Source organism: Malania oleifera, chromosome 5, assembly GCF_029873635.1.
Source record: "Malania oleifera isolate guangnan ecotype guangnan chromosome 5, ASM2987363v1, whole genome shotgun sequence".
Classification (NCBI taxonomy): domain Eukaryota; kingdom Viridiplantae; phylum Streptophyta; class Magnoliopsida; order Santalales; family Ximeniaceae; genus Malania; species Malania oleifera.
Window position 1 is genome coordinate 57,772,650 of NC_080421.1, and position 25,857 is coordinate 57,798,506.

Here is a 25,857-nt window from a genome sequence, read left to right on the forward strand (position 1 = left end):
CTTGGTATAAGGAAGACGCCACAAACGGTGGTGGAAAGCCGTTTGATAAGTCGTTGGTGAACGCCACGGGAAATCCCGATAAGTTCGAAAAGTTCTTCAAAAGAACCAAGAAGAAACAAAGCCTCACATTTTTATTTCCCTCTCCTCCTTCTTACAATGGTGAGATATATATAGCTAGTATGGGAGACAAGGACATTAAACACTTAATAATTCCCACACAAACATGGGAGACAAGAACATTAAATACTTAGCAATTCCCATACAAACATGGGAGACAAGGACATTAAATATACCAACTTACTAGACACATTAATGACTCTCACAACTTACTAAAATCCTATGCAAGCTAAGTTGCCTTGCAATACACCATTAAGTCAAATCCCATATTTGAATTAGCACACAATTATTAATAAGGAGATTAAAGCCATTAAGTAAGATTAGCTCCATCACAAACTTGAATTAAGTTTAGTAAGTCTTCATCTTTCTTTGGGCCATGTTTGGAGTGCCCCATTTTTGAATAAGCCCAAATATCTTGAATCAGCCCGTGAAGTATTTTTTTGATCTTCTTGAATCTCGCCCTGATGATAGGCCCAACTGAAACATATAACGGATCCTTCCATGGTGCTTATTGATTCTCATCAAAGATACAACAAATGGCGCACGTCTACAAAAGCTCCTACAGTTTTTCCTTCATTTCCTTCCTTCAGAACTTCATTCACTATCCATTTTGCAACAAAATTCTCCTTCCTCCCTCTTTGTTCCTAGAAGGCAGCACACAGGAAACAAATAAAAGTACACCTCCCAGTTCACCAAGCCCATATGTCATCAAACTCCTCAATGCCCATAAGACCGATAGTTGGTCCCACCTGCCCCAAGGCTCTCCTCCCATAACCACATATCCACTTTTAGTTACATTACTCACATTCTATTTTATACGGTTGGGAAAGAAGAAATATTGCAGTAGATTTCTCCACAGGGCCACCATCTACTATACCGACAATGGTGAAATAACAAACAGTACCTTTAGTCGTTAAGAGTATTTTCATCTTTTGGGTGATTAGCCTGTCTTTTAAAGATGGCAATCCAAGCATAGGACAAGACAACTATCATAGCTATTCAAGCCCAATTGAGTGCAGTCCCATAAACCTTAGAAACAAAAACATAGGCACCCTAAAGAGCTGCCATGCCACCACACCAAACCTAAAGCCCCTTTGCCCTATGCCCACCATCATCCACCAAGGACTGTTTCTAACTAAAGAAGCTCGAATCACCTTATGATTTGCCATGAAACCACCTAATGTTGATGCAAGTTCGGTTCAACAACCTCCTATGAGTTTTCTGAAAAACCAAGACCAAATCCTTCCAAATGCAGTTAATTGGCCCACCTCTAAAATGCCGTCTGGCAATCGGCTCCATCATCCTCGTGCACCGATTGCAAGCAAGGACCAAAACTTCAATTTCAATGAATTTCTAGTGTCTCAGTTCACGGAAATTTCGATAGAAATTTGGATTTTGATAAAAATTTTGACTTAAATTCAGAGAATGAAAATTTTAGAAAAACAATCAATGTTTGCTGCTTTTTTGAATATCTGAAATGTGAGCCAGCATTTCTGAAATTCCAGGCAAGTCAGCCAAAAAATGCACGAAATTTTGGGAATACCCAAAATCTAAAACCAAATTTCATTGATTCTCCCAAAATCAAAAATTTCAAAAAAAATTACTAAGAGTTAAGCAAGATCTTAAATTTCAATTTAAACTCAAATTTTGAAGCTCGTAGCACGGAAATTTCGATTTTGATTTGGATTTGAAAAAATAATGGAAATCAATAGCAAAGCATGAAATTCTTTGTGAAACTTTAGAAATGATTAACAGACATAATAAAAGTTTTAGGACTAATATATTACAAGTTAAATACATCTATGTTGTGTATGAGGTAGAAAAGTTGTAATATAGGACGTGTATCAAACGTTGTAAGATAATGTAAATTAAACATGTTCAATTAATACAAATGAAATTCACTAATCAATTAAATATTATTTATTATACAAATAATGATAATTTAGACATGAATCATTTAAACAATCTTTTGTTTATATAAAAATAAATTAAGAGAGAAATTTCACTTCACTCCTAAATATCTCAATTGAATTCTAAGAAAATTCCATTATATAGTTAAAATTTCGACAAATTTTGCCAAAATTTCAAGATTTCAAATAAATTTCGGGTGATTCGTTGAGATTTCGATGGAAATTATGCAAGATGAAAATTGACTGCCATTTTGATCTCGAGGGTGATGGAAATCGAAAATTTGACAATTTCATGGAATTTTAAGACCATGGAGTTAAGTTTATAGTTGCAGGCCAGCAGCAGCAATGTTACATGCCAGCACATGAGACTTCATCAAGGGCTATTTTTGATCTGGCCTTTTATAATTGAAATCATTCCGTAAGATATGCTTGCCCAACAATCAAGCTTTGTGATTTCTTTCTTGCTCATGCTCATATTTTGTAAACCCAGGGTGATAAGAGTAGTAAGCCTCGTCATATGACTGTTCGGTAGTTTTTATGTCTCCTTGATGGTGGTTGTTGGACCGTTGGTACACTGCTTGTTTCGTTATGCCCACTTTGTCAATGATGGTTGAGTAGTTGCCTTTTTGGTGTGTTTGTTCCATTTGTTTCTTTTTCCCAGTGTTTCCTTTGGGATGTCCATGAATCCCAAGAGTTGATTGATTGCAAGCACTAAGAATGGTCTAAGGTTGTAAAGATTTTTATTATGGACTTAGGTAAGTCTAAAGATCTATGCCAGGACGAAATGATGAGGAATGAGATGTGGATTCAAGAAGATACATTATCATCTATTTGGTATGCAATTACATGGAACCTTAGATTGCTAGGATGTGTATACACCTTTATATTTTTTTTCAGGACATTTGGGACAAGCTCTTATATTCCAATGAGTGTAATCCCAGTACATTCCCAAGATAAAACACATTGTGAGGAAACTCAATATTGTGCAACTCAAAATTGCACATATTCATGAGATGCAAAAATAGAGGTAAGGGGTGACAGGTTTTTGCGTCTAAGCTGATTTGAAAACCAAGTTTGAGTCAGGCTGGTCGCAGCAATGCAGAGCTACCATCACTTGCTGCACTTGCTTTGGTACTTGAAGCTTCAATGGAAATGGCTCTATGAAGCATTTTAGTGAGGACTTCCATGACCATGACAAAAAGATTGGGGGAGACTGGATCCCATTTCCCTGGGGCTTCTTTTCTTTGGAAAAGCCTTCAAGTGAGCCATTGAAGAGGGAGAATCTAGGGGAAGTATAATACATGGTTTAACCTAGTTGATGAATATGGGGGGATTCTGTTGCAATGATCCGATGCAATGGAGAATGTTGAGGATGAGGTGCTAGCCGAATGAATCAAAGGCTTCATTCCTGTCAACCTTTGGGGCTACCCTGCGAGGGAGTGGTTAAGGTGGTAGTTATGGAGGTGCTATTGTGCCAGGAGGATAACATCTTGAATGGATTTGACTGGATGAAAGTTTGTTGACTGCTACCAATAAAGGAGTTGAGAGAAAGCCGGGGCCTATTAGAAAGGATTTTAGTGATTCATTCAAAGATGATAATGCAGCAGGCAATGTGCCACAAATCTGAGCTTTGGTTGGTTGCTGACTCTGGGAATGAGGGCAAAAATGGAGTAGGTCTTCTTGAGAAGATTGACCCTTGAAGAAGGAGAGAATAGCTTTGTAAAGTCACTACCAACAGCAGGCTAGCCCTGGGTCTCCTCTAGCACTCATACGTCAACTCCTCCTAGCTCTCACACTCCAAATTCTAGGATATAGAGAAATTAGTCTTCATTACTCACTCAGCTTGGCAGTATAAAAATTCTTGGGGGTGATTTGAAAACCATAGTGGTACAGATGCACATGGTAGTACACCGTGCACATGTACACGTTGTGGATGTCGCAATTGCACAAATGACCAATCTTGGGATCTCCATGATGAACCTCCTGGAGTTGCTAATGCTGCAACCACAGATTATTTGCAGTTATGATGCTAAAGAGTACTTAATCAGCCCATTTACCACGTACATAACTACCCAGGAATGAATCACCAATAATTTGGTGCTCAAACCCCAAACCAAAAAGGGTTGCTGACAGGAAAATAAGACATGCTTGAACTGACTCATACACTGTTATACCAAATGAAGGTGCCCAAAGCATTCTGGAGTGATGCACTGCTTGCTCCCTTATTTAATTGAATGACATTGTCCAACCTTGAAATCAAAGTATCAAACTCCACCCTATTTCCCAATGAACCTTTATTCTAATACCAAACAGATGTGCACTAAATGTGCTAAAGAGATGCACTTCTTATTGTTTGCTCCCTTAAAAAGAGATGCCATCACCTATCCTTAAAGGAAAAATACCATACTCCGCCATATTTCCTAATGAACCTTTGTTTTTATTACCTCCTCGTAAATTTGGTTGTCCTTCATACATCAGCTTTCTCTTGGGGCAGATAAATTAGACCATCATGCTCAAGTACGTTTTCCTGGGTATTTTCATTTTTAAAAAGAGTATCGGTGTTATTGTCCTACCTTGAACCATTTCATTGTCTCTTCTGACAGTACATCCTTTGAGTGTACTCCGCACTACTAATTATGAGTTGCAGATATGTAGATGATTATTTTCCATTACCAACTCTTCTTTCCCTACCTAGTGTGGAATTTTTGGTGTGTGTCTTCTCCTTGTACTCCAGCACTTTTATCTTCATTGAGTCCTTTTAGCCATCCAAATCATCCTAACTTGTAGATGTGTGCACAGCAATGCCACAAAGTAGGTGAGAACCCTTAAGATTCTACAGCTCTGCCTTGGAGTTCTTTACAAGACAGATGGGAACTTGAGCTAACAAGTGTGCCCTGAGTGGAATCTCTACGGATATTGTGTGTCATGATATACCTATTGCTCTTTGAACAAGGTAAATATACAAGTTGAGAAGTCTGGTTGGTTGTCAATGAGTTTTAACTGTGAAAGTAAATCTAGATGGCCTTGTTGCTCCCTTGAAGGATAGACTAGTGGCTAAGGTTTACACTTAGGTGAATGGTTTGTTTTAGTCACATTTTCTCCTGTGCCCAAATTCACTTCTTTGCTTTCTTTCTACATTGGCCACCACAATCCGTTGGCCTTTGTACCAATTGAATGTGAAGAAAATGCCTTTTTTGGCCACAACTAGATATAGTGTTTTTGTTGGTGGCAACCCAGTTTCTTGGAAGAGCAAGAAGCAAATTTTAGTTGCAAGGTCAATTGTTGCCTCAAAGCTATGGTAGACACGTACTACCTGTGAATTGATTTCACTCGAGAATATATTGGAAGAGCTTGGCTTACAACTTTCAACATTCCCAGCCTATGGAGTTGAAGTCTGACAATCAAATGCCTGTTCATGTTGCTTTGAATCCAGTTTTCATGAGAGAAGAATCATATTGAAGTTGACCGTCATTTTATTTGAGAAAAAGTTGTGGAAAAGCTCATTACAACAACTTGAGGTATGTATCAAGCGGCGGATTTGTTTACCAAGCTTTAAAAGTACGTGGGTTAAGTTCATCTGTAAAAAGCCCAGAGCATATACAACGAATATTATTTTTGGAAAAATAAGAAATTTATTGCTGAAGAGAGAAAATATAGAAGGGAGCATAAGAAATCCTCCTTAAATACTTAAAATAAATAACTGAACAACAATTAAAACAAAACTGCCTTCCAATCATGCTGAAGATTCGAAAAAAGACAGCCCTTTAAAACAACCAAATGCAAATGCATAGAATTATGCCAAGCACGGTATTCTATCCCAAGTCATAGAACAACACATCTTTTCCCCGTGAAAACATCCGCATTCCATACCAACCAAATAACCCAAAGACAGCAAGCAGCCCACACATTTAATAAGTTGATCCATCTCTACTGCTTCAAAAACCTCTTTTCAGAGACTTAACAAATTGACTACCGATTCTGGACAAACCCAAATGTCACCAAATGGTAGAAAATGATTGTTCCAAATTCTCCAAGAAAATGAGCAATGAAGAAACAAGTGAGAGAGATTCTGAACCTCCACAGCATAATGAACAAGCATTCAGAGATCGAGTCTTAAATTACTCAGGAACAGATTTTAGTGTGCACTCAATTAAGAACAACTAACCAAGTAAAAACCTTAATCTTAAGAGGGTACTTCCATATGACACAATAAAGTGGAATGATAGGTTTTCAAGTACCAAAAACTCAAGTAGGATTTACAAGATTACGCCAGCATGAAGTCAAGAACACAAGGCCGATAGTCCCTCCTGATGAAAGGGCGAATTCATTCCACCAAGCATAATTAAGAAGATTGCTCCAAAACCTCCCTACCATTAAAAGTCAAACTAAAATGAAAATCCTAAGATAGCTCATCCCCATTTGAATTCAAAAAGGAAGAGATAGATTCAGCCCCCGCTTGGAACATCTTAAAATATAAATACTTATAATGAAAAGTACTTAAACTCAGCACACCGGTCTCTCTCTCTCTCTCTCTCTCTCTTTTGCATCTTCCCCTCCCTCTCTCTCATTTGGCCAAGAGCAGAACCGGGAAGATCTCCCTAATGTGCTCCCTCTTCAGCAATCTACTCTCTTTCTGGTGCCAACAACTCCTCATATTCCTAGCGAGCCACTCTCCCCTTCTCTCTCATTTGGCCAAGTGCGGGGGGGGTGCATGATCTCTCTAATTTGCTGCTTCTCTGGTGACTACTCTCTCTCAAGTGCAAACACCTCACCTTCCTATGAGCCACAACAATCCAGCGAGACGCACAAGTCTAGTGAGAGACAACACATCCCCCTCTATCTAGAATGCTACCATCCATCCCTCCACCTGGAACGTCATCGTCCACCCCCCGCCCCAAAAAAAAAAAATCAGAACCTTACCAAAAATCAAATGCAGCCCCTCCCTCAATTATCTCTAATTGTTTATGCAGCTGCAGAGGAAAAGGCAAAGCAAGGGAAGAAGAAGAAGAACAGTCAAATTGGGAATTCAAGGACCATAAGGAGTTCAATTACAATGGGAAGAAGGGAAAAAATTTAAAATAATATATTATTTTCTTCAATACAAATATTAAAAATGATAGTTAACATAAATGTTAATTAAATTGCTAATTTCTAGGAACTAAAAATTATTGATCAATTAATTAAGGAATTTTAATTAAAAATTTTAATTAACATAATATTAATTAAGTGATCAATTAGAAAATAACTGAATTGTTATTCAAAAATATAAAAGTAGAAATATCAATCAAAAATATTAATTATATAGAATAATATTATTAACATAATTTCAAATGTCAATGAACATAATCCAATAGAATTAAAAATTTTAATTAGGATGTTAATTAATTTGTGCATTCAATAATATTAAAAAAATCAATTAAAACATTAAGTAGCATAAATATTCATTATTTTTTAATTGCGAAATATAAAAAGCCCTAATTAGAAAGTATTACTTAAAATGTCAACATAACTTAATAATTATATATTATTTTTATTTATATTATAAAATATTAATTATATGTCGAATTATAATTATATTATTCACAAGATAACAGTACATATCCAAACAGTGCTTATACTAAAAGTAGTATCCAAACACTACAACAAAACAACAACAACAACAACAACAAGCCTTTAGTCCCCCACTAGGTGGGGTCGGCTACATGAATCCTTTTCTGCCAACTCATCCGATTAAAAGCATTTTCCTCTATTAGATTAAGTGTGTTATTAAATCCTTCCTCACTACCTCATTCCAAGTTATTTTAAATCCACCCCTACCCCTTTTCATGCCAGAAACAATAATTAACTCACTCCTCCTCACAGGTGCTCTGCTAGACATGTGTTTCAAATGTCCAAGCCATCTAAGCCGCCCCCTCCTTTATCTTGTCTTCAATAGGTGCTATGCCTAAATTATCGCATATATGTTCATTTTTTACTTTGTCTTTTAATGTTATGCCACTCATTCACCTTAACATTCACACTTTAGCAACATTTACTTTTTGTACATGTTTTTTTTTTAGTTGCCCAACATTTTGAACCATAAAGCACATCCGGCCTTGTAGCTGTCTTATTAAACTTTCCTTTTATTTTAATTTCTGTACACGGTATCCAAACACTAGTTATTACTTATAATCAGTACTTATTTTTATACACAATGAAACAGTACCTTATGATTTTCAGTACGTTCTCAGTTCAATACTTATTTTCAATATTTGTTCCAAATATGTACTTCTTCATAAGTAGTTCCAAACGATTCCTTGTGCAAAGAGGAAAGCCCATACAAGTGAGGAAAAGAAGTGCAAAGTGCAAGATCAACCACCCAAGTGTCTTCCCAAAACCGGATGCAACAACCATTTACTACAACAAATTTGTTGTATGGCACAAGGACAGGATAAATTTTTCAAATACGTTACTCACAAGTTCTTAAAGCAACATATGCCGCCCAAATAAGCATTCCACCCATTACCATGCATGCCAAATATATGTTTAATAACTTTGTGCGAAAGGAAATTTTCTTCTAAGGTAAAACGCCAAAATCATTTTCTCATTAAAGCAATGTTTTTACACACAAAATCCCCAAGAGCCAAACCCCCTTTGACCTACAAACAACCTCCCAACTAAGATAATGGACCCTCTTTCTCTCCCACCCCAAACCAAAGACATCTCTCCTCAACCTCAATATTTCTAGCTACCCTTGCAAGAATTTTAAATTCGCAAGAATTTTTAAAATAAGATAAGAAATAGAAAGGATACGAGAAAGACAAACCTAAGTAAAAGTAATCCTCCCACCCAAAGAAAATAAAGCTCCTTTTAAACCACCTAACCTCTTAGAGACACATTCCCTGTCACAAAATCCCAAAACCAACTTAGGATTACCACCCAAAGGTGCTCCTATACCACACCCAGCTATAGCAGACAACTCAAAGGATCTAGAAATACAAGCTAAACCACTCTTCCCTGAATTGATTTGTAAACTTGAAATCCTCTCAAATAATTGTAAAATAATAAGCACATATAAAAGCACTCCTGATCTTCTAAGGAAAAATTCTGTTATCGCAAACTAAATGAGAGCAAACTCCCTCCATTCCCACACCAATCCCTCTCACATGCCCTCTGCCTACTGCATTATAAGCCAATCTACTCAAGCTAGTAACTGGACAAACAAAAGAGAAAGGCAATTCCCTGGCCCAACCCATCTCAAAGCCCTAACCACTCCTTTGGTTCTGCATTAGTAATGACTGAAAAAGAGGCAATAGACAAACAAACCCTAATCCAACCCTGCAACCTCTCACCAAAGCCCTTAGTTATGGAAAGGTTATCTAGAAAATCCCAACATCTCAGTCATAAGCCTTTTCAAAAATCAACTTTGAATACAAACTGCTCTCTTTCCTCCTCCGAGCATCCTCCACTATATTAGCCACCAAGATAGCATCTACAATCTGCCCACCCACGCATAAGCACTTTGAAACTCATAAATAGTTTCACATATCACAGAACATAACCTATGATAGAACCTTAGCAATAATCTTATACACACTCATTAATAGGCCTTTTCAAAAATCAACTTTGAATACAAACTGTTCTCTTTCCTCCTCCGAGCATCCTCCACTATATTAGCCACCAAGATAGCATCTACAATCTGCCCACCCACACATAAGCACTTTGAAACTCATAAATAGTTTCACATATCACAGAACTTAACCTATGATAGAACCTTGGCAATAATCTTATACACACTCATTAATAGGCCTCTCCAGCATCATCACATTTACATAATCAGGCAAACTATAAAAATTTGCAATGTTAATTTGCATCCATATCCACAAGAAAGAGAGAGAGAAAGAGGATACATTAAATCCTATGGCCCAGCTAGCATGCAAGCCTCTTATACTTTCCAAAATACACTCACTCAATATACCCTAAAACCATAATCCATGGTCTTCAGCATCATCATTTACATCCTTCACTAGTTCATACAAAATTCTCAAGAAGATCAGCAGTTCAGCATCATTGTTTACATGCTGCACTAACTCCACAACAATGCAGATGAGTAATGGTCTCAACAGTTAAAAATCTGATCGCAGTTATGGTGAAAAAACCAATTTCGTGCTGCAACTCCTTGTCTTTCCTCAGCCCTTTGTTTTAAGTAAAAATAAGTTAATATACTTCAGTCTATTTCATGAATGAAGACAAGTTGCATCCCTAACAATTAAGAACCCTTTATCGAAGTCACGCTGACAAAACCAAATTTCGTACTCCAATTCCTCATCTTTCCACAGCCCCTCTTTTCAAAACAAGAGAATGAAGATTTCGATCAGCAAAGTAGTTTCAAATAGAGGAGGAAAACATCAAAAGTTACCATCAAATGAAAAAGTGTGACCACTCTCGCATTGGACCTGGATAGCTGCTGATGACTCCCAGAGCTTACACTCTGATTTTGATGAGAAAAACACATCCTTTTAACTGCAAGGTACGATTTCTTAATCCAGAGAGAGATAATGTAACTAATAAGGTAATCATCAGTGTCCAACATAAAATACTAGAAATGTATTTTGCAATACTCCCGCATACGTTTTGCCTTCAAACTCTGACTTAAGTGCCCCCACCCTTACAAACCCAAAATACATGTGGTAGTGTCCCCTCGGCCCATCATTTATTGCATTAAGAGCAGAATTACACCACACTCCACTTGATAGAGAAACTATGGTTTGGAACACCATTAGGAGTGGAATATTTATCTCTCTATCTTTCCCAATTGATGGCCATCACAAATTTTTTATGATCTATTATGATTTCCCCAAAATGAGTTCTTTTGGATAATATTCTAGAAATATATTTTGTAATATTCTAGCATACCTTTTGCCTTCAAACTCTGACTTAAGTGCCTCCTCCCTTATAAACCCAAAAATTCATGTGCTAGTGTCTCCTTGGCCCATCATTTATTGCATTGTGACATGTATTATATTTAAGGAACCAGACTCCACTTGATAGAGAAACTATGATTTGGTAACCATTAGGAGTGGAATATTTATCTCTGTATCATTCCCAGTAGATGGGTCCTCACAAATAGTTTATGATCTAGTATGGTTTTCCCAAAATGATTTCTACAGATAAACACTCAAGAATGACCGTCTCTGACACCTAATTGATGCAGATATAAAAGTTCTAAATGATGCTCATATGTAACAGAACAAAATCAAATAAATGTAGTTTCAATACTCAATTTAGTTGGAAGAGCAATCCTAAGTTCCATATGCAACAAGATTGCAAATCCAAAAAAGTTGGAACATTGGAAAGTAATTTGAATCTCAGGATACATCGCTGAGACTATTATTAGGAATCTAGAAATAGGTCCCATTCAAAAAATAAATAAATAAATAAGATGATGATGATGATGATGATGATGATGATGAAGAAGAAGAAAATGTGGGCAAAAAGCAAACAAATGCTAAGGAAACAACACAAAATAATGAAAAAATCAGTTGTTTTGTAATTGCTGAGTGGTAAGATAGATCTCATAATAATAGATGTATTGTTTTCATAGGCAACTAAAAGTTCATTCAACCAAGCGTTAAGCTCCATTAAAGTAAAACAGAAATTAAAGAAATGGAGAAGAAGAAAACATTAAATTCAAAGAAAAGAGGAGAGCATGATGTATCTAATATATCGTTACTTTACAACATAGCCCTACAATTGTGGACTCTCCTAGAAGTGATCCAAATATATCTAAAAATACAAGTATAATGGTATGTCACTTGAGCTGTCATGTACCTAGAATGTGAAAATTGAAGAAAACACGGATGCTGTTCACATACATGTAACAAAAACTAAATATACTCATTCAAATATTAAAAAGGGATCCAGCCTGCAAAAATAAGCTAGTAAAAATATCGAACATGACAGCCGGTGAGTAACCAAAAAAGAAAAACATATTCACCCTACATAAGTGCGCCTCCCCACTTTTCTTCTCCCTTTGATTTGTAAGAAAATTTTAATTAAATATAGAATGCCCATTTTCTTTTAAATAAAAAAAAAATATCTTACACAGTAAAAGCACTATGTATGCATTAAAACCATAAGAAGGTTAAAAGTGACAGGAGATCTACACAACAATATGAAATGGAAGTAACATTCTTTACAAATTTGCATAAGGAAGAAATGTTTTGGCTTTCATTTATGCAAGCAACCGGTACAAATGCCACCATTTTAGCTATCCAATCCAAACAGGCGTGGTTTTTTATTTCAATGAAACTATCAAAATTTTCAATAATATTATTTCTCAAACAAAACGGCATCAATGTGAATGTGTGAGCAAATGTTGCATGAAAAATAGAAAATATCCCATGTCAGCCAAAGGAGAAACCCTCAACATCAAGAAGAACCTTAAAAAGGGGGAGAAAGCTTTGGAAATCACCCTGAACTCCCTTATTTTTAAGGAAAGTGAGCAGAGTGCTGAGGGCATGTAGTAGGGAATTTTGACTAAAAATGTTTTAGTTATGCATGTATTAACAAATTGGCTTCTGGTAAGCAGTTGTCAGAGAACAACAGATAGGAATAGCATCAGGATTACAACATTTTCAACATATTTCAAAATGAGGAGAATTCAACATTTACAGAGGCAACAATTCAAATGCATAATCAATCTTCTTGTGCATACTGAATGGACTCTAGTCTCATGCTTGTCACACATAACTCAAAACTTCAATGTACTTTTTCAGGTAGTCTGCAGTAAGAAGTAGGTATTCAAATTTCCACTCATTTTCCATTCCACTCACTTACAGATATTTCACATTGTTTTTCACTTCATACAATCTTTTTACCTCATGCTTTCATTTTTTGCACTTGAGTATGTTAATGCTACTCCATGGAAGCAACCATTGACCTTCAATCAACTGATAAATAGAGCAGGCAAGGGAAAAAAAAGAAAAAGGAAAAAGAAAGATCCAGGAATTTATGGCACTATGAATGCTACAGAACTTCATATTTAAATGCAAAAAAAAGAGTGGAAAATATAGGCCACGAATATTAATCATAACTTCAGCAAAAAATTTCAAAGTAATAACACATCAAAGAATGATTCAGGCATAAAAAAGTGGAACATCTGGGTAGTAAAAGAAGCATTCGTCATCCAGAAGGGATTTAATTGGCATTATAAGAGTAAAAACAAATTGATAATAAATGAAATGTACTAGAGAGAGAAAATATAAATTACAACCTAGCAAGGACAGGAAGTCCTCCAAAAACTAATAAATAAAATAAAAGGCGAGAGAAAAAATAAAAATCAAAACAAAAACTAACAAAATTAACCAAGAAAACCACTTTTTTATATTTTTCATCATAATTCACTGAGCACTTCAAATTAGCTAGCTTCCTCTGGTCCTTCTTCACCCTACTTTTACCAACATCAAATCACACTTGGCTTCCTTCAGGATCAGACAGCTGTGAAGCCATCTTATCCATTAATTGCTGAGCTTCAAAATCCTTCCCAGAAATCTCCTCCATAGGTATGCAGGGCCACATATACTGTTGCTTATTAACCAATCCATCATCCTCAGAACTCCCCTCCAATCAGATGAGTCAACACCATACCCATTGTTCCAAATCTCATCCAAAAGCAGCCCCTCATATTATGTCAGTGACGTCACTATCATTATCTGATACAACCACCCATTATTCTTCTACTTACATTTGGCATCTTACACAATACATAAATTGTCTCTCCTTAAGAACTTTGGCACTGTCCAACCAAAATGCTCTCGCTTCTCTTCAAATCAATTCCTCATTTCCACAACCATCTGAACCACTTTTCAACGAGTATATGAACCTTTTAGCCTTTATTAGATTGGATTCCCAATCCCCCCCCCCCCCCCCCAAATACCATCCTTCCTCATATTAATATTTTCCATACAACTTTTAGATCCTACGCATATCTCCTTTTTCAACAGCCAACTCTGGTCATCATTTGAAGTTCATTTCTGGTTAGTTTGTTGATAGTGTATAATAATAGTTGAAATTTACATCTGAGATGCGAAAAAGAATTTGGGCAGTCAGCTTCATGGTTGACAGAGCAAGTCAAGCATGTGAAGTTACAGAAAGCAGCATCCAACCCAGCAGCCTCAAATAATCAGTGCCAATATCTAGAAACATGGAAATCAAAAGGGTCCTATTGCAGCTAGTAAATACATCCAATACACACAGAGACAGCTGTCTTAGCATAACGAAATTAGCATTACAAAAGATATATTCAAAATGATTTCTCAAGAAGCTAGTCATTTCAGGATGATCATGCAATTCCATACAAAGAAATCATACACAAAAACAAGCTAAAAACTAATCATAATATAAATGACTGAATAACTGATTCCAAATGCATACCTCCGAGTCCACAACATAAAGGCAATCTTCAGTATCATGATAAAAGGAAGCTGCAGGACGCACAAACTTGGCAGATTCGAAACTTCCATCCTCAAATCCTGGGGATGAACCAATCTGAAATATATATTTAAAAATGAGGGTGTCAAAATTTCAGCCTCCTCCTGACCTCGTTATCATTTAAAAACCTATAAATAATATAGTAAATTATGGTTAAATAAATATAAGGCAGTCATATGCACAATCTCCTGCCAAAATGCTGCCTGGGGAGTCTCGGATCTACGTGGCCTTATCCCAGGCATGTGGCGACGCTATTTCTATGACCCGAACCCACAATGCCTAAAATACAATGGAGTAACCTTACTGCTGTGCCAAGTCTGAACCACAAATTTGGGAAAAACAAAATTTGAGAAGAGTATGCTGAAATTTTAACATAAAACACCAATTAACAGCTTGTGGTAGGCCCAGTTCCATGGAAGTTAATGGAAAATAATCCGGTACTGTCCTTAACATACAAACACAAACACAAGCAGTGAAATCAAACTCAAGGTAAAATGTAATTCATTTCACTGCATGATGAGCATAACCTAGTCACCAAGGATGAAAATACTCTATACATATAATGCATTATAGAGAAGAAATATCTTTTCTTCTAAGACAAAAATCGAGGATATCACTCACCACAAAAGAAACAGTGGCACAATGTAAGATTTATGTCAAAGGCTCCAAAATGTTATATCATTAGATCAGGATGGAAATCACGAACAAATGAGAAGGGACTTCAAAAAGGCAAACATGCGCAACTGTTTAATGTCGTATTTTATTTGTTGCAGAAAACCAGACAAGCCTGTCAATAGAATCATATGAACAATAACTATGATGCATTAAGAACAAGTTACTTCACATTTTATCATTTCAATGTTCTGATTTGTGTTTAAAATGGTTTGTTTCCATTTCCACAAAAACCTTAAACATTATTGTGAAGTTTCTTAAGGATGCTTTCATATTTTGGAAACAGAACCACATGCTGCCAAGCATGTTTCATATGCTTGGGTTTCAGAAAAGTGGATACAGAAATAAAAGCAACACAAGCTAATTCCCACAAACACTTTCTGCCTTCCTAGACTCACAATTCACAAATTCAAGCACAAATATGCGCATACCAAAGCACACACATGCAGAAGTGCACTTACGCACATAAAAAAGCACAAATTTCCGCAGACAAACCAAAAAGAGCAAATCACATTTGTACAAAAAGGAATCCAAGCACCAAAAAAAAATCCCCAATGAACTCACTGGAAAATATGCCAATTAAATGAAGAGATTTTAAAATAAAAGTGACTGCTCCAACAAGGAGTAGTAGGCAAGAGCATTACCTACATCATGTCACATGATCATGAAACATTACTGAATTTCAAAAAAATATTCCCCACCCATGATACAATCCTATATAATACAAGCAAGGTTTTAAAATTTCTTCCACAAGCCAACCAGAATCATACCAAGGAAATGCTTAAACCTGTATTTCTACTCTGATGTTATTTAATGAATTCTCTAAAATTTTGTGCTTAAGTTTCACCGTGGTTTTAAAATCAGACCAGTCTGGTAAAGCCACCATGTAAGACCGGTTAAACTGGTTAGTATATAAAAACTTACTGTTACTAGTTACTTAAGTTATTCAGTACTATCAGTATGCCTTGTTCCTATGTTTTTCTTATACCAAAAGAAGAAATTTTCATTAAAAAGGAATAATGTACAGAACAGAGAGTGAGAAATCCTCCTAAACAAAATAGGGAAAACAAAAATAAGGAAAAAAATAAAAAACATCAATCAAACAAACAAGAAGAACCAATCCTGTCAGATATCAGCAAAGCACACTCCTTGGAAGCACCCAGGATCAGCATACTGAAGTGAAACCAAGTAATGAATCTTATCCCATGACAAAGAAATATTCAGCTTTTTTTCCAGAAAAATATATGTGTTAGCCCTGGGGGATACATAATCATAGTTTATATGTTTGATGATATTAACCTATTTGTTGTTCCTAGTATTTCCAATCTTTGCAGATCATGCTTAGTACAGGTTCCAGTAACGAATTCATGAAGTACTGGATCAAAGGCAAAGATTGGACCAAGTTGACGATCGAAGTAGGAAAGATCAAAAGGTCATGTACTCGGATGGACCCAAGTACAACCAAAGGAAGTTTTATGTTGAATTATATGTAATATGGGTTGTGTGAGGTAGCAACATTTTGTAACTCTTGCAGTTTTGTTTCATTCACAATTTCTGAGCAAGAGTTGAGCAAATGCATGCATACTAGGACACATGAGTTTATAGGATTTCACCTAAAGTCACCAACTCAACATACATGGCTTTCAAAGTTAAATCAAAGAGTTTGTCAAAAGAATCCTAAACTCAGAGTTGTTTTTCAAAGGGAAGTGTTTTCAACATCTTAGTATTTTGAACATCTTCATACTTAGTCTCGATTTTATCAAAACGAGTCTTACGTCCAAAAGCTTCAAGAAGTCAAGCATATTTTCATTAAAGTTATCAAAACAAGCTTTCAAATGTGTTTTATCAAACAAGATATCTTATATTCAAGGGGAAACTCACTTGGACAAGTTTTAATCTTTAATAAACTTAATATCTTTTATATACTTTTGTTCAAGAATGTTTTAAGTCTTTAAAAAGGCTTTCTGATAAAGAAGAACAGAGCAATCGTCAACTAACATAGTGCAACATTGAGTCTTGAACACCCTTCGGTATTTGGGGCATAACTTTTGCTAGAAAAGTCCAAAAATGACGATCTTGGTGTCCCTCGAAAGCTAAGAAAAAATCTCACAACTTTCATGTTGATGACTTTTTCTGATTCAGGACACTCATCGACGAGTGCAGGGCACTAGTTGACAAGTCGCAATGTATCACTGGTCGACGAGTGCAGGGGACTAGTTGACAAGCCCAATGGAGAGAATGACGCTAACGGGCAAAAACAGCTAGTTTTTTTTGGGAATTGCTCCCAACGGTCCAATAACGGCTAGTTTTGTAGGGATCTGTTCCTAAGTTGTAAGGCTTACTCCGCCAATGAAGGAGTATTTTAGTGGATTGTGGAATCCTTAGCTTGGTGCTAAGGCATGGACATAGGCTTGGTGTCGAACCACGTAAAAATACCAATGTTGATTTTATCTCCATATACTTTTTACTTTTGTCTTGTGCATGATTTAAATTTCATATATTGTGATATAATTTCTTGCATCTTGTCAAGACTTTTGTGTTGTAGAGAAAATCTTGATTACGCGAAAAGACTCCATTCACCCCCCCCCCCTTCTAACTCTATATACTCCCGGCTGGGACGATTAACAATATGCATTACTTTTCAACCACAGCACAGCGAAGAATGCAGCTCTCCATAACAATACAGCATCCTTTTTTCTACCAAAACCAGAAATAGAGATAGCCAAGAGGTTCTCCACCACGTCTCCGCCAGCCCAACTTTCTCCCAATAGACCAAAAAGCTTATTCCACACTTCCCAAACAAAATCACAGTGCAAAAACAAATGAGAATCTGTTTCTGAATTTTTAAGGCATACAAAGCATACATCTGGAGACAGTGCCTTCAAAGGTCTCGTACTCTGCAAAAAAATTATAGGTGTTAACTCTATTAAGCAAAACTAACCAAAGAAAAGCTTTAAGTTTTGGGGGAACTTTAGCCTTCCAAATTTAGCCAAGCTGGCAGTGTTTTTACACACAAAATTTCCAAGACCCAAAGCCCTCTCCATTTTAGACCTACCCACCACATCCCAACAAAACAAACGATCCTTGTTCCACCCGACCCTAGACCCCAAAAAATATCCCTCATAATTTTCCGAAGCTTACAATCCCCAAAAGAATAGAAATAGACAAGTAACACAAAGGATATTTAGCAAGACAAGTCTGAATAAGTATCATGCAACCCCTTGAAAGAAAGTAGTGCACCTTCCCAACCATCTTAATGCTTTGACACCCTTTACACTAACATATCTCAAAACAGTGACTCTTGGTGTGGGGAGGAGTCCCACATTGCTCGGGGAGGATAAAGGCCTACACCTGTAATGATGTGTTTTAAAACTGTGAGGTTAGCCCCAAAGTAAACAATATCATGGCAGTGGACCCAACCATTACAGCATGCTATCAAACTGGATCCAGATCGAGTGTGTAGTGACGACACATGTCGGGGGTGGCATGCACCAATATTGTGGGTGATAACCACAGGCATGTGCCCTGTGGGGGCAAGGGATAGCCCAAAACTAAGGTTATTGGGGTGGAAAGGAGTCCCACATGGCTTAAGGAGGTGAAGAGCCTTAACTATATATGTGGGTTTTGGACCTCCACCTATCATGACGTGTTTTAAAATCATGAGGGGCTCAGCCCAAAGTGAAAAAAATTGTGGCAATGGACTTAGGTGTAACATACGCGCACCCACCCCCCCCCCCCCCCCCGGCGCGGTGACCTTCCTTCCAAACCTTTCACCAACCGTTTCCACCACCTTATCAATCATTCAGCTCAAAACATCAACTTCTACACACAAACAAAAGAAGGGAGAGTGAACCCCCTTCTCTAATGCCCCTCTATGCACTTAACCAAGATTTAGGTTCACCATTCACTATAACCATGAAGAAAATACATGCAGCCCCTCATCCAAGAATGCCACCTCTCCCCAAACCCCTTTCTCACACATTTTTGTCCAAGAAATCTACCTATGCCCCACAAGGACAAATTTTAAGCCTTAGAAATAGTCTTATCAAGCACAGCACTCAACCTATTGGCTAGCACTTCAACAATAATCTTATACACAATAGAAACTAAGCTAATAGGTCAAAAATTTGCAATCTTGATAGATCTACACTTCTTACACACCAAAGTGATGATGTGGTTAAATGCCCTAACTTAAAATCCAATCCCAATTGAATTCATTAAAAACTTTTATCAAATCCCTATTAATCACATCCCAAAAATCTTGCAAAAAATACAGGTTAAACCCATTTGAACCCAGAGCATTATCCCTAGCTATCCCAAACACACTAAACCTCACTTTCTCCTCCTCAAATGCTCTCTCCAACCAAGACATCTGATCACTAAAAGTGGGATTCCAATCTACCCCTCAAGCATAGGTCTACAAACATCTTCCTCCATATAGAATTAGAGAAAAAATTAATGACCTCATAAGAAATCAAACAAGGATCCACAAAGACTTCACCCCTACCCAAATCCAATTCCAAGATCAAGTTCATCTCCTCTTTCCTTTACCTAACGAAAAAATTTTGAATTATGAGCATCGTTTTTAACCCATTTAAATTTATTCTTCTATCTCCAACTTCTCACTTCCTTAAAAATCAAATGTTTCAACTCTTCAGCAAAAATTGATTAACGTCTCTCTCTCCGAAATACAATCTTATTTCCTATCTAGGTAATCCAACTCACCCAATATGCAGGCCTTCCTAATCCTAATGTCACCAAAAAGCCTTCCCACCCCCTCTCCAAATCCTCCCTCCAAGAATTCCTAATCAAAGAATGAAAAGAATCAAGATCCACCCACATATTTTCAAAATGAAAAGGAGTAGGGCCCTAAGTAACCTTGATAGAATCCGCAAAATAGGAAAATGATCAAACATAGGTCTAGACGAAGCAATTTGGAAGACATTCAAATACTCATCCTCCCACTCACTACAAAATGAAAACCTGTCTAGTGAATGAGCAACATAAAACATGAGTAGAGGGAGTTACCTGAAGGGAGAACTCTAAAGCCACAATCTGTACTAAACCTATTAGATTTCCACATACTAGAAGTAGCCCTCCCACACCGTTTTTTTCCAAACATTACAACATTTAAACCACCACCTATGATCCACCTAGGGAACAAAACCTAAAAAAAGCATATAACTCATCCCAAAAGGAAGCCTTAAGAGTGGGTCTAGAGTGCACCCATAAACCACCATTAATCCCTATCTCTCATGTATATCATGACAAAAAGGGGGACAAACCCAACAAGACTATCAGCTTTGGAAAAGGAATAAGTGTCCCATATAATAAGTATGCCCCATTTGAACCCTGAAAGAGAGAATCAAAACCTTTAAGCTTAATTTAGTCAATAAGCACAATATCCAAGTATTCTCTAATCAATACTTCTTAACTAGACCAAAACCCAATGTTTCATGAAAAATTATAGAAGCATCTCCCTTGTTAAACTCCTCCCTTTGGCATAAAGTCTTAATTGCAGGAATAGACCAAGTAGGAATGGGAAGAGTACATTGTTCAGATTTAGAAGTTCTCAGAGCCTCCCTATCTCTTAATCACCCCCCTCCCCCAAACACACACACACACACAAAGATCAATAGGATCACCAAGGGTACAGTTATTTTGATTTTGCTCAAGAACACAGGAAGTGCCAAAGTTCCCTTAATAGTCAAATCTTTTACCTGGTTATTTGTGTTCTTAAAACGGTCATCACCAACCTGAGCATTATCAAAGACCTTCTCAGGACAACTTCCCTCAGCTTGCTGCTATTCATGCCAAAAGACATCTTCCCCAAGCACATGGTCACTAGAAATAGTATCAAAACCACACTTTAGGAGATTCGACAAATTTCCTCCCCTTAGAAACCATATTCTGCTGACAAACCATTCTCAGAATCACAAGTTGCTCGTATCATCTTCTGAACCAAAAGATGAAGCTTCATAAGAACCAGCACTCTCCTAAGGCTGCAACACGTCCCTTAGAGCAGACATCAGCAATGAGAAGACAAGATGAACAGAGATATTTGTTCCAGTGGAATTATTACGATCCTTCTCCAATTTGTAGCTAGTTCCTTCCCTAAAAGAACAGATATCCAGTTGCTGCAAATTCAACAAACCTCCAACTTACTGACATTTAGGAGGGGAAATAATATTAACAAGTTAATAAAATTGTCATTATAATAGAGTGAGAGATCTATTATTCTGAGTAGGTCTTCCAATTTACACCATACTCTGAAAGTCTTTTAAGAGGGGATATATATAATAATGCTATGTTAGTAAGCCAAGTTATGTAAAATTGTCATTATAATAGAGGGAGAGATCTATTATTCTGAGTAGGTCTTCCAATTTACACCTTATTCTGAAAGTCTTAACATGGTATCATGGTTCTGAGACCTGGACCATAAATTCCGCAGCCACCTTCAAACTGAAAACTGAAGCCTAAAACCCTAAATCCTCCTCATGTCTTATATTATAGGAGAACTACTTGCACCACCATACACCTGAAAACCAGCCACCAGCAGCCGAAACACAGCAGTCACCAGAAAGTCCCTAGACGTCACTGCCAGTTCACCAGCACCAAAACCCCTTCATATCGTGCAAAAACAAACACCATATCCACCCACAGGCACTACCAATTTGCCAACCCCTGAAATACCATTGCAGGAGCTGCCATCACGCACACTCATGCGCCAGTCAAAGGCTAGCAGTGCTGATCACACGGACAATGCATGAAGCTTCATAAAACCATGTTTTTGACCAAAACTGATTCTATATTGTTTGAATCCCTCCACAAACCATATCATGCAGTTGTGACAGATTTTATCCAAAGATCTCACCTTCCAGTTGTTAATGTACACACTTCAAAAAGAGACTTTCACTCCGGAAAAAGAGCTAAGGGCTAGGAGACCCTCTCCCGCACTTTCTGCTTATCTTCGTGGTAAGTGTTAAGCAAGGTCTTAAATTTTGATTTCGACTCAAATTTCAAAGCTCCAAAAGTACGGAAACTTCGACGAAAATTTCGATTTCGATGTCAATTTTGATTTTGATTTGAAAAAATAACGGAAATTAGTAGTAAAGCATGGAATTCTTTGTGAAACTTTAGAAATGGATAACAAACATAATAATATAAGTTTTAGGACTAATATATTAGAAATTAAATACATCTATGTTTTTTATGAGGTGGAAAATTTGTACAATAGTATGTGTATCAAACATATTTGTAAGATAATATACATTAAACATATTCAGTTAATACAAATGAAATTCATAAATCATTTAAATATTATTTATTATACAAATAATCATAATTTAGACATGAATGGTTAAATAAAATGTTATTGTAAGTTTATTTTTTCATATAATTTCAAAAACACTTGTAATAATCTTTTGTTTCGATCAAATAAATTAAGATAGAAATTTCACTTCACTCCTAAATTTCTCATATGAATTCTGACGAAATTTCATCGTATAGTTAAAATTTTGACAAGTTTCATTAAAATTTCAAGATTTCGATAAATTTCAAATGATTCGTTGAGATTTCAATGGAAATTTTGCAATTCAGAAATCGATTGCCATTTCAATTTCAATGGTGATAGAAATCGGAAATTTTGACAATTTTGCGGAAATTTAAGACCATGGTGTTAAGCAAATTGGCTACACGAGTAGTGAAAAGTAGCAGCAGTTACCTAAGGGGTTTGATGTGAGTATAAAGAAGTGAGAAACGATTATCATTTCCCATATGATGTTCACTATATTGTTTGGGGTAAGGTGTATTCCAATGTGTTTGAATCGAGGCCTGAGAATTAAGATGACTAAAATTTCAAGAGGCATGCTTTAGGAAGTGACAAGTCTTCAAGAAAATTTTGAGCTATAAAGGGGGTGTTCCTCCAAACACATTTTTTGCTTCCAAAGGGATCCCCTTGGAAAGCTACGGCAACATAGGACTGGTGAATTGCTTTAAAAGGTGACACACAAGGTGGAACAAACAACACTTACCAAAAGAGGAGAGTGAACTTTTCTTACTAGTACACTTGCTAACCATTCATTTACTACCAGCCACTTTTTTTTTATTTTGAAAGTTGTGGAGAGAAGCTCAAAAACTTGCAAAGGGATTTTTTGTCAAATGGAGTAAGGGAAGAAAGGAAATTCCAAACATGTATCTTTGGCTTCGAAAGGGATATAGGACTCGGGTGAATTGATTTAACAAGTGACTCACAGAGTCACCGGGTTGCATGAACACTCACAATCTATCCATCTACTACTAGTTTATTATGGAAAATACTAAGAGAAAGCTTGAAAACTTGCAAAGGATTTTCTTTGGTATGGAGTAGGGGAAGAAAGGAATATCACTTCCTGGATAGAAAGTTGTACATTCACCAGTAACATATGTGGAACTAGACATGAGGAAGTTGGGAACATTCAATCAAGCCTTGGCTGTGGTGGCTTGTGGATAGAGAAAAGTCACTAAGTTCAAAAATGGGATAATGAAAACAAGTTGGTCTTCCAAGTAAGGTCTTGTAGGGTGGGGCCTTGGAAGTGCATCATGAAAGAGGGAAAGCTTCAAGAAGTTTTATTGTCTTTCCAGTCAGAAACAGTTATAGAACTCACTTCTAGAGGGGTGATGACATGCTAAATCTCTAAAGGAGGTGTATCACAATCATTTTGACATTGAAGTGTACCTAAATGAATGGTTGTCAGCTTTGATGAACTTAACTTGCGTAGTCTATTCCTGTCTGCAGGGGGATTTAAGATTTGATGGTAAGGCATGTGGAAGAGTTGGTGATCAAGCTTTATGAAATGAGAATTATAAGGTTTTTGGAGGATAGGATGCATTGAGGGAGCAAGAGGGAAGAAGATTCTTTGTTAAGCCTTTCTACAAGCTGCTGAAGTGCTTAGAGATAATGGTGTTGCTAAATGCCACTAGAGAATTGAGTGCAAGATGAAAACCCCCTAAAAGGGTGGTTTTCTTGAAAAGCTTCTAGGCATGCTATTTGATGGGGAACATGTGAAGATGGTTTAATTGAATATTACTTAATTGATGCTTTAAGTGAAAAAAATAAAGATGGATAGTGCTAACCATTTTTGTTGCATCTTCCAAAGGAATTGGAGCTTTGGAGTCTCAACTGGCTATTTATTATTCCCGTTAGATAAATGTACACCATGTCCTCAGTTAACACCCCCTTTTGGTGATCTTCAGTGGATACTGATTCCTCATAGGAGTGAGAAAAATAAAAAAGTCCTAAATTTGAAAGAGCAGCAAAGCTAGGGCTGAGCCAAAGAGAACTGAAGTGAGCAAGATACGGCTACTGCCATTGAACATTTTTTTTCAAGCTTGTGCTTGATACAGGCACAAGCAAACATACATAATAACCACGACATTAACCATGACAAGATCTGTCCACTTTTCCATATAGCAATAGCAGCACATTAGCTACTTACGGAGATAAAATTGATTAGGCAAGTGAATTTAACTCGTTAACATTTTACACGTACACAGTCTAGAATCATTCCACTGCCATCAAACACAATAATCCGATGATGATTGCTGTCAGAAAGGAACAAACGACCACTATTTTCATCAATGGAAATGCAGGCTGCAAAAAAAAAGGGGAAATTTAGTGAGAGGTGCCACATGAATTAATCATGTGTTTAAATAAAGCAGAGTTAAAATCACAAAACAGATCAATTATCAGTTTATCATGAAAATAAATCCGCACAAGTGATCATAATTATTTTTTTAATGCACCTAAATCGATAAAGCTTGTTCAACAGTAAAGGACATGAGATTAATTTCAAATGGCTCAAGGACCTAGAATTGACTTCACTTGGACTCCAAATAAGAGACTTCAATTGTCATACTAAGCAAGCATTACCTCAAGCCTAACTATCTCAATGTGTTCTCCACATTTATGTTTTCCACCTACTTCTTTCATGTTCAAGCATCATATATTTAAATATTTCAAGCAGATCAAAATACAGAATAGTTCATTTTGAAAATTCATCATTTATATGAGTATTTTGATCATTTGAACAACAGTTAGGCAGCATTCATTAGAGAACATAATTTCATGTTCACCACTTACTAACATTTAATAAGAATGTCCTTCTCAACTCATTTAAAAGGTCATTTTAAATTATTCAACGAGAACATACAATTTGACCTTAAATTAGATCACTTGCCACACTATTTATACAACATTATATTACAATGTCATACGATAGACGTTGTGCCATGAACAGATTAAGAAGGAATACCTAACAGTATAAAACTATATCCATACACACATATAGGCTGAAAAAAGCTACCCATGCTAGTGAAATGTATACCAACATACACAAAACTAAATGAGAGAGCCAAGAGTTAAATGGCATTTAATTGTGCCACAGTTGGCCACAGAGTTTACATGGCAAGCATATACTTGTTCAAATTCCCAACTCCATCTAGCGTTTAAAAACAAAAAATAAATAAATAAATAAAATCCATTAAAAACAACTCACATGTACTTTTGTTTGGTTATGTTAGATTACCACTTTACCTAAAGGCTTTGTAGTTGGGTTGCGGGCCACAAATGTATAATCAAGCCTTAACACCCCACCACATGTACAGTATGATTGCACTTTGAGAAATAAACAAACAATGAACAACAGCC

General features: G+C 36.6%; 1 protein-coding gene across 5 annotated transcripts in view; it reads right to left on the reverse strand.

Annotated features, from left to right (window-relative positions):
* LOC131156378 (uncharacterized) overlaps window positions 1-25,857 on the reverse strand; it is a 129,523-nt gene that overhangs the window by 34,284 nt on the left and 69,382 nt on the right. For all 5 annotated transcript variants that reach the window (XM_058110013.1, XM_058110012.1, XM_058110015.1 and 2 more), the window contains 2 exons: window positions 24,701-24,801; window positions 14,442-14,555 (listed from right to left, as the gene is read on the reverse strand). In XM_058110013.1, coding sequence (XP_057965996.1) covers window positions 14,442-14,555; window positions 24,701-24,801 — 215 coding nt within the window. The remainder of the gene's footprint in view (window positions 1-14,441; window positions 14,556-24,700; window positions 24,802-25,857) is intronic.